This window comes from Puntigrus tetrazona, chromosome 24 (assembly GCF_018831695.1).
Source record: "Puntigrus tetrazona isolate hp1 chromosome 24, ASM1883169v1, whole genome shotgun sequence".
Lineage (NCBI taxonomy): Eukaryota > Metazoa > Chordata > Actinopteri > Cypriniformes > Cyprinidae > Puntigrus > Puntigrus tetrazona.
In genome coordinates this window covers 21748856-21759343 of record NC_056722.1, presented here as the reverse complement: position 1 = coordinate 21759343, position 10488 = coordinate 21748856, and the positions used below count along the sequence as shown (strand labels likewise).

The 10488-nt window shown below is 35.9% G+C and overlaps 3 protein-coding genes across 3 annotated transcripts; all 3 read left to right on the top strand.

Annotated features, from left to right (window-relative positions):
* The first annotated feature begins 512 nt into the window (after positions 1 to 512).
* On the top strand, positions 513 to 2470 carry LOC122330142 (hepatic lectin-like). Its single transcript, XM_043226990.1, has 5 exons — positions 513 to 709; positions 800 to 1093; positions 1227 to 1354; positions 1533 to 1636; positions 2024 to 2470. Exons 1-5 carry the CDS (start codon positions 586 to 588, stop codon positions 2160 to 2162), a joined length of 789 nt encoding a protein of 262 aa, XP_043082925.1. The 5' UTR covers positions 513 to 585; the 3' UTR covers positions 2163 to 2470.
* A 68-nt stretch (positions 2471 to 2538) lies between these two features.
* On the top strand, positions 2539 to 4063 carry LOC122330146 (C-type lectin domain family 4 member M-like). Its single transcript, XM_043226995.1, has 4 exons — positions 2539 to 3057; positions 3200 to 3327; positions 3395 to 3486; positions 3598 to 4063. Exons 1-4 carry the CDS (start codon positions 2859 to 2861, stop codon positions 3737 to 3739), a joined length of 561 nt encoding a protein of 186 aa, XP_043082930.1. The 5' UTR covers positions 2539 to 2858; the 3' UTR covers positions 3740 to 4063.
* Positions 4064 to 7021: 2958 nt separating this feature from the next.
* On the top strand, positions 7022 to 8796 carry LOC122330141 (CD209 antigen-like protein C). Its single transcript, XM_043226989.1, has 5 exons — positions 7022 to 7214; positions 7297 to 7608; positions 7701 to 7828; positions 7910 to 8016; positions 8117 to 8796. Exons 1-5 carry the CDS (start codon positions 7079 to 7081, stop codon positions 8244 to 8246), a joined length of 813 nt encoding a protein of 270 aa, XP_043082924.1. The 5' UTR covers positions 7022 to 7078; the 3' UTR covers positions 8247 to 8796.
* Positions 8797 to 10488: the final 1692 nt, after the last annotated feature.

Genomic DNA, 10488 nt, shown 5'->3' with positions numbered 1-10488 from the left:
AATGTGTATCTTTTCTGTACATCCAGACAGCTATTGAACATTTTTACTGAAAGTGGACAAAGAGAGATCATTATAAAGAACAGAAAGAACAAGTGAGGAAAAAAGTTTGAAGTGATTAATTAAAAGGAAAATCTAATTTGTCTCCATCTTTGCTGTCTGAAATGGTTCAAATGCAAAATCTCCCTTATTGTGATCTTTGTAATGCATAATATTTATCAATAATAATGCTGTTTTTGATTTTATTTCATTTTTTTCAGTTCCATTTGGTGATGCAGGAAAGAATGCATAAGTTTAATAATTTATACTAATGCTAAAATCAAAGGTTTAGCGACACATTTTGGCATTCTAGTAGCCTACAAGTATATTTTTAAATAGGGGGAAATGGAGATTTGTATCATTTCTCAGTATTTTTTTTATTATTTTTTAAATATAAACAGACAGGATATGCCTGCTCAGTGTGGTCACAGTGGTGTGGGTAATGTTCAGCCTCTTAAAGCATTAGTACACAGCGGTGCAGTCCACACACCAGCAACTTTGACTCTAGTCGACTCACACCAGTGCTACTGCAGTATTGAGATATAAGAAATGGAAAGAAAAAATGCAGTGGAGACAATCACTGATGCCAACAGAGATGCTAGAAACCGTCATAACGTCAGGACAGAAACAGAAAAATCAGACACCAAGAGACACCAAACACCTCAACACACAGGTACTGAGCCTCGTTTCGTTATAGTATCAAAAACTAACATGCGAGTCAAATATGTGCTTAAGAAAAACTTATCGTATTTGTGATCTACAGGAAGTGGATCAGAGAAGATCAGACGCTACAGATCGGCTGTAGTGTGTTTGGTTCTGCTGTGTGTTCTTCTGCTGACTGCAGTCATAATGCTGTCTGTCAATCTCCATAATATGATTGAGGATTTTTACATCAAGAACAAAAACCTCACCGACGAGATAACGGAGTTAGCAAACAAAAAATCTAACTTGGACAATAATGTTAAAGCATTGTCAGCTAAGAAAGAAGATCTAATAAAAACACAAAAGCATTTAAAGGAGAATATGCAAGAATTGTTGACGCAGAAAAGCAAAATGGGTAATAAACAACTACACTAAAACTACACAGATATTAAAAGGACACACTCAGTATGTTTAGGGTATAACCAGGTGTAACTAGGTTGTGGATGGGCATGCAGGGAATCTAATTATTGTACTGCTTGTGTTTACAGATGGATGGAAGTGCCATCAATCCAGTCTCTACTATGTTTCCTCAGAGAAGAAGAACTGGATTCAGAGCAGAGCAGACTGTACAGACAGAGGAGCAGATCTGATCATCATAGACAACAAAGAAGAACAAGTGAGTGCAAAAAAAAGTGTGTGTTTGTGAAAGTGTGAAAAGTACTAAACTATTTTTACTTTTTGGGGGGTTATTCTACATGCAGTAAATCAAATGATATATAAAACAAGTACTAAAACTGTTATATTCACACGTGATTTTTTTTGTTTATTCAAACATATTTCTATCATATTATTAGGACTTTTTGAAAAGAGTTTCTGGTGATTCTGAGGTTTGGATCGGTCTGACTAAGGTGGATGGCACATGGAAATGGGTTAATGAAAGCACAGGGACTCAACCTGGGTGAGAAATCACTGAATTAAAATATATAATTCAACTCAAAATATTTCAGATTGGTATATTGTACTTTAAATGATCAAATGAACACTTTCAAAAGCTTTAAATCTATATCCACCAAACTCGGCATAGACCTACAGCCCCACCCTCTGCCTATATAAGCCCATATAGTCATTGGCTCTTTTTGTCCATTAAACCAAGACCATCATCACAGCCAACAACAAACATCATCGGTACCCAAAACACCACTGCAGCAGCCTAGCAATGCTTTACAACAACTCTGAGCAACTGGCCATTAAAACAGTCAAACTTTTCAAACGCTTTTAAACAAAATCAAAGTTAGCTCTGTCTTTATCTCACAGTCAGACATCTAATGCTAGTCTGTTGTTACAGGTTCTGGGCGTCTAGGAAACCCAGCGATAGCTCTGGTAACGAGAATTGTGCTGTGAATCTGTCATCAGGGTTTGCTGATTATTCGTGTGTTACAAAAAAGTTTAAATGGATCTGCGAGAAGAACAATTTGAAGAACTAATAACACTGAATGGTTAATAAAGGGTTGTTACAACATGTTTGGTCTCGTTCCACAAATTCTTGTCCTCATGTAATAAATCATCTTTATCACTGAAACTCTGAGTAAGCTCATCTATTATATTTTGTTACTAATATATCATATAACAAAGTCAAACTTTGTTACTAATATATCAAATAACAAAGTCACACTTAAAGCTAAAAATGTTTCACTATTAACACAAAATAAATAGAAAAGACTGTCATCAATGATAGAACTATTCCCTTTAAGAAAGAAAGAAATAATTTCATTTATAAAAACAAGAAACTGAGTTTTTCTAGCAGCCTACAAAAATGTTTGTGCGTGTGGGGAAGTTATATGCTTATATATTTTTATATAAGCAAACAGGATATGACTGGTCAGTGTGGTCACAATGGTATAGTTAATGTTCAGTTCAACATGTTGTGTTCAAAATTGGTCTACACACCTCCGACTTACAAGACTTGACTCTAAAAGAGCGAAAATGTTCAAGGGGAACAGAACAGGTACAGAGACTCATTTGATTATAACAACTTACAAACACGTTTCAGTCATACGACTAATTCATATTTATCTTCATTTTCAGGCAGTGATCCTGTGAGGACCAGAAGATACAGAACAGTTTCAGTGTATTTGGTGCTGCAGTGCGTTCTTCTGCTCGAGGCAATTATTTTGCTGCATATGGAACAAAGAACCAAGATTCACCAGTATGAAAACAGTGCCGAAACCTTCAGTAAAAAAAAGACTGAGCTGTTTGGCGCAATTGAACATTTTTTAAAAACAAAGGATGAATTAGTAAATGCCACTAACCAAACGACCAACCAAAATAACCAGTTAACCAAGGAGATAAGTCTACTGTCCAAACATCTTCGTGAAATGGGTAATCTTGAACAACACTAAAACTCCACAAATGTTCATTATTAAAAATATATTGTATGTTTGTAGTACAAGCTGTTATTAGTTTTCAGTTCAGGATGAATGAGAACCAGGGGCTTGTAACTAATCCGGTTTTGTGCTACCAGATGGATGGAGGTGTTTTCAATCTGATTTATACTACATTTCCTCTGAAGAGAAAAACTGGTACGACGGCAAAGAAGATTGTTTGAAGAGAGGAGCAAATCTGACTATTGTAAACAGCAACGAAGAACAAGTGAGCAAATTCGAAATTCTAAATGTTAGGATAATAAAACATTATTTTAATTATATTCTATATTTAGGATTTTTTAAAAACTTATGACGAAGTCTGGATTGGTCTAACTAATATGGAGAACACGTGGAAATGGATTGATGGCAGCACACCGACCTCTAGGTGAAAAAAAAAATAAAAAAATCACTGATTTTGTAATAAATGTTTCTCACAATCAGTACCATATTACACAGAAAGCAAAACCGAATATCTAACGATGGTTTGTAATTTCAGCTTCTGGGCGTATGGAAAGCCCAATGGACATACAACGAAGTACTGTGCTGTGACTTCAAAGCGTCTTGACAAATCGGAGTGGAATGACTATCCTTGCAGCTCTTCTTTTAAATGGGTTTGTGAAAGAACCTTCTTAAAATAAAATCGGTAATATGTTCGCTTATAGAAAGCAGGTAAAAATCTAATCACCCAGTATTGTCTTTGTTTGTAAGATAAAGATTTTTCTTCAAAAAGACCCATCGTAATAAATCTTTATTAAACTATTAAGGAAATAAGTTTGTTTCTATGTTCGTGCACATATGCAGTCATACAGGAAACGAACAGAAAAAAGTTAGAAGCAGATAATTATCAGTCTCAGTGCATTCGAATTTACGAGCAATTTATGATCATTGCATAACTGGCTTTGGACGGAGGAAATAAGGAGACCTTAACTTCATACATACTGTATGTCTTTTATAGTAAGAAAGAAAATAAATAAAATGATTGCATGTTACATTTTTGTGTGTTTTTTTGTGTTACGTGTTCCTGATCACAGTTGCAAAAACTCAAATCCAGAACTTTTCTTAGTACAACTTTACCAAAGTTAGTGTACATCTATCAGCAATATCTGTATTGAAGGCAGTGTAAGTCGCTCTGGATTAAAGTGTATGCCAAACGTATAAACTTAAGTGAAAATGCACAGAGAGAAACGCTGAGATGATGTGACTCTGCACTTCAAAATAAAAAAAAAACCCCATGAAATTCAAGAGAAGATAAAGAAGAGATAAAGATCCATGCTAAAGCCGATCGCCCTTACTCACTCTCCTCTCCCCATCTCCCCTCACAGTCTCCCTCAGAAGCAAGAATATCCATATGCCACTTGTGTTACATCTTGCTATTGCAGTTCATGTTTGGTATCGTTGGTCTCTGAAAGATTTAAAACCTTTGCAGAATAGACCCTTTTCACATGACGTTGTGACTCGAAGCAGTGTAAAGCATATTAGTATAGTAAGCATGGACTTACAGGATGACTGCAGCTTTCTGCTCTCATCCTCATTCAAGCTGAAGCATCTGACATCTTAAACGAACTTACCGAATACAGATCAGCAAGTTTTTTCCGCTTGAAGTCGCAGGAGGAGTCGTGAATAGAGCCTTATATACAGTAAGTATTGATGTTGTCATGTTGCATATAAGTTGATATATTATTATCGCATATATCCATCTTCTGGATATCTGTTTTTATATGTTTATAACATATATGAAATTCCCAAGAGTAACGTTTTTATATAAACATTTAAAGCTGCAGTTTGTATGTTTTGTCGTCATCTATTTTTGATAACCTTGAATTGCAGTTCCTTGAGGAATTATATTCCATGAGTGGGGCAGTGCTCCGTCTCATCTTATGCTTTGAGGTGAGATTAACAACATGAACATTGTACGAGTACAGTGTGCATTAGCGTGCATGTTTGGCAATGTATGTACGGTCTAATCTCTAATTGTCACATCATTCAAATTTCATATTAAGAAATTCTTAAACACACTATGCTCCTTTTGAAGCATACAAATACAAATCTTGTTTAATCCCACGTTATCTGTAATCAGAAGTGTGTTTCATATAATCCTTTATTGGTTTCCAATCTGCCATCAAAATAGTTTTTTGACATTTAATTATTCCAGATGCTGTGAGAATAGGCTATGATTAAATGATGTGTCACTTGGAGATCCTCACAGGCGATTGAGACTGACGTAACGACACGATGCTATGCTCCAATTATGGCATATAAGCAAACCGTCGTGAATCAGGCTAAAGTAAGAGGATAGTTTTGAACACTGGCTGGTTATGTACTTTCTCAAATATTGATTTTGCATCAAAAGAACACAAAAAGTTATGGACTGCAGCTTTAAAGCCTGTATATGGATAATTTGTACACGGTACTGCATGTTATAAGCCAGTATTTAGAATTAAACTATCTTTTACCTGATGACCTGAACTAATGCAAAAACTTAATAGTTAAATGTTTGCGCTTTTTAGACTAAAGTATCAGCAGTGGAAGCATTTTAATAATTTCTAATTAGTACAAAAACACTTCTCGAACTCATTCTTGTTAATACTATTTACTATTGGTAAGCTAAATCTGTATAGAGATACTGTAAGCTCATTGTTTCGCTGGATAAGCCATGCAAAATTTGAAAATTAATTAAAGCTCTCTGACAAAAGTAATGGAGCAAAATTACGTTATACTACTTATCTCCAAGATAAGTATAAGGCTATAAGGTGATTGGGTGGACACGCTGCCTAAAGCTGAACAAAATGAAATTACTTGAATAAAAGCACCTTGAGCTCACACAGTACTGTATTGCACCTATGGTACCTCTCTATTTGAGGAACCCCAGCCTCCAGCAGTCACAGTACCATTTGCAAGGTGTGGGACAGTTCTGTATTGACTAGACACACTTGCCCAGACTGTAACACCACAACCTTGAAAGGCTCGTCTGGTGACAACAGTGACTCATGGGATCCAGATCCCAGTCACCTTCATCTCAGGATTGCACTCAGCTTTGCCTCATCCCTCCGTCCCACCAGCTCCACCAGTCCTCTTTCTCTGGCTCTTGCCACGGCCTTCTAAATCCCTGCTTACACCTCTGGCTCCGCATAGAGTCTCTGGATCTTTTATCTCTGGCTCCACCTCCATCTGCTACGCCGCCATCATATGTGCACATAGGCTATTTAAGTTTATTCTTTAAAATCCAAACAGATTTAAAGAACCAGTTTATCCACACACACACACACACACACACACACACACACATATATATATATATATATACACATATACATGCCGTCTTCAAATTAAGTCATCTCCTGACAGATAATTTCTCTTAGTCTTAGTGACTGTATCTTAGCCACAGAACCCATTTCTTAGTTTCACTTCCCTTAGTAGTGTTTTTAGATGCACCATTTGTAATTTCTTACACATTTAAATGTTTTAAAAAGTACTGTCACAATCACACAAGATTTTAAGTTCAACTTTTGAAATCCTGGGAAAAAAATACATGTTTGTTTGTGTCCAAGCTTATATAAACTTAATTTATGTGCATTGGGACAGCACTGTTCTTCTGATGTGTTACAACAGTCAGACTTTTCACACTGTCATTTGCCACATAAGCATCTGAGAACTGCTTTCCCATGCTACCAAAAGCAACTAGTTCTCAACCAGTGTGTTTGTTTTACAAAGATTGAACTGTAGTGAAGGAAGACAAAATGCTGAAGAGTATCTACATTGCATTTCATCATTATATTTAGCACATGAGTGCAAAAGAAGTAATGTATATATAGTAAATTAATAATAATCATAATCATAATCATAAACTAAAAATACGCCTTCCTGTTTTTGACTGCAGCGTCTTATAAAAGCAGAAGCTCAAAGCAGAAATTCAGAGCAGCACAGCCTGCTTGAAGCGACAACTTCTAATAATCTCATATTTACCTACAAATAATAGAATGGAATTTATAGAACATGGAATAGGTAAAGATGAAGCTAAAGAGAACATCTATGCTAATGTACATACTCTAAACATTCATGATGTCGAGACAAAAACAGAGAACACCGGGAAACACCAAACACCTCTACACACAGGTACTGAGACTCAATTCCTTATAACACATATTTGACACACACACAACACATTTGAGCTATGTGAATGTTTAATAATCTACAGGAAGAGATTCAGTGAAGATCAGAAACTACAGGTCAGCTGTAGTGTGTTTGGTTCTTCTGTGTGTTCTTCTGCTGACTGCAGTCATAGTGCTGTGTGTCACACTCTTTACAAACAACAAACTCACAGAAAAGATTGACCAGCTACAAACTAACAAGAGCACACTCACAGAAGCGAGAGACCAGCTAATAGACCAAAACATGCAGCTGACAAGAGAGAGAGATGGATTACTATCAAGTAACCGTGATCTGATTAAGCAAAGAGACCAGTTACATCACGAGAAAAATGAACTATTCGAAAGTATTCGTCAAATGGGTAAATATTAAAACTAACACAACCACTTATTAGTAGATCAGTGTAATTGGAATAAATCAGTTCAGAAAAAGTAAAATTGTTTATGTTTACAGATGGATGGATTTATTATCAATCTAATTTTTACTACATTTCATCTGAGAAGAAGAGCTGGACTGAGAGCAGAAGATACTGTACAGAGAGAGGAGCAGATCTGATCACAATAAACAACAGAGAGGAACAAGTGAGTGAAAAGTAATTTTATAACTCCATGGAAATAAAATGGTTATACTTTAAAATACCATTTATTTATATTTTTCCTCAGGATTTTGTGAAGAAAATATCTCTTAATGCTAATGTCTGGATTGGTCTGACTGACAGTGATGTGGAGGGCAGGTGGAAATGGGTTGATGGCAGCACACTGACCTCTGGGTGAGAAAACGTGGAACTGAACTGATTAGTATATAATAAATGATTCTCACAGTCAGTATCATATCACACAGAAACATCTAACTCTGATCTGTTGATGCAGGTTCTGGGATCCTCGAGAACCCAATGGACAAAGAGCAGAGAACTGTGCTTTGACTTATTCACCAGGATGGGCTGATTATCCATGTAGTGATCTTTTTCTATGGATATGTGAAAAGAGCATTTTAAAATAAGTCCTCACAAGATTAGGATAAAGGGATTGAGTGTTTATTTTTAACTATGATAATTAAAATATTTAGTGAAATGTTAAGTCACATTTAACCACAGCAGCTGAGCCTCAAAGGTACAAGAAATTAAAATCATCCAGAACAAACAGAACAACATAATTTGAACGTATAGATTTTTTTCTGTCAATTTAGTTATATGGATGTCACATTAAACTTGTAGGCTACAGCTGCCTCAAAAAAAGTTTCACCAAAGTTCAAAAGGTGGTGTACATTTTTATGAATGAGGAAAAAAAGCATCCTGTTATAAACGTGAATGATGACTGAGCTAAGCAGAGAGCAATATACAGAGATCTTTCAGATGGGCTGAATGTTGACTGAGAAGGGTGTTAACGAACTTCCATCTGTTGTGCATTATGCAAAATGACTGTCATGGCACTATAAAATGAGAACTTTCTGTATTGTAAATGCTCATTTCAAGTGAAAAAAAAAGAAAACTGCTGAGCATACATAAAACAACAGTTCACCAATAAAACACACTTGTGTCATCATTTAATCACCCTTGACTTGGATCTGGATCTTTTATCTTCTAGTTTTTGGGTAAATTGTTGCTTCCTCTCCTGAATTCCTTTAGCTGAGAAGGTATTTCAAAGAGGCAAGTCTTCAGACAACACAGTTGGGGAGAGTTGGAGATATACTAAATGGTATTTTCAAAGGTCATTATAATAAAGAACTTGACAAAGAAGTCGCTTTTGTATGTGACTTGGCCTTTAACCAGCCTGGTGTATCATAGCAACTGCAGGTTATACTGTGTTTCTTAAATTATAAGCCTGTTCTGGGCTCTTGAGCTTCAAGTTCTAGAAACAAAGAAAAAATAAAATGTAATAGAATTTGAGTTAGATGTTTACAAACAGCTTAATACTTGCATTGGAAACATAAAAATAAAAGAGAGCTGCATCTTTTAACATTGCTGCGCTTGATCACGGGAGTACTGGTGTGTGTGTGTGTGTGTGTGTGTGTGCGTGCGCATGTTCATCATATGTGTGAAAAACGTGCTCATTGAAACCATTTTAAACTGATCTGGTCAATTCATTGGGGAAATATGCTGTGGACACTCATTTAATGTCAATAGCCAATCAAGTATAAAGGTAATAGAAGCCAGGCAGTGATTATTTGGGACCATGTAAATGCCCTCTGAGGCCTTCACCTCTCTGCTTTATTGATTTACAACCTTTCCCAGCCCTTCAGCAACCTTTATTGATTTCTCACTTTGTTACAATTATTGGGTATTTGTCCTGTACCTGACCTGAGGGACATTTAAAAGAGAAATGTGCATGAATATGAAAAAAAAATAAAAATAAATAAATATCACTCAGGAATATTAATTCCATTACATGACAGGCATATATATATAAATAAAAAAATATTTAAAATCTTTTGATGTAATAAAACTGTTTAATATATACAATATAAATAATATTAATAATACATATATAAATATTTTATATAAAATATAAATAATACATTTAAAATTGATACATTTAAAATTTGGCTTAGAGCCTTTCAAAACATCCCCAGTTGGAATCTGAACTGCTGACCTGATCGGGTCGGTAAAAAAAAAAAAAAAACTGTGAGCCCTGACAAGGTCACGGCAATCACCGTGTATGTTCCTCCACCGCTCTGTGTAATCGTCTTAACCTGAAACAATTTCCGACAATAACATGCGACCATAAGCCAACACTATTAGAGATAATGAGACATTTATTCAAATGTGATTGCATGACTCTCCAACCTAATCTGGGTTAAATACAAACACGCATTAAAGGCCCTGCAGCGGCTTTGTCTGAACGAGATTGTGACTATGGTGACAGAGTGTGTTGGGTTAATTACGGCCGTCGTCCACTATTAGCGGTGACGAGGCCACATTCCACAGGTCCGTTCCGATAACTTTCGGCCAGCCTTGTAATGAATTGCAATTCAGAGCAGAAAGGAAGCTGCATATAAAAAAACAATTAGACTTGATCAGACTGACTTATAATCACTCTAATTATCTGTATTTGCATCCTGATTAAATGCATATCTGCTATGATAAGATGCGACAGCACATTTATTCGAGACAAACTGCAGGATGGTGAGATAAAAAGACGAATTAAGAAATATCGGGGCGATAAAATAACCTTGCAACACCGGGGCAGTTTTTTAGGGCCTTCCCAGGCCTCGTTGACAATTACTGACAACTAAATCACAGCCT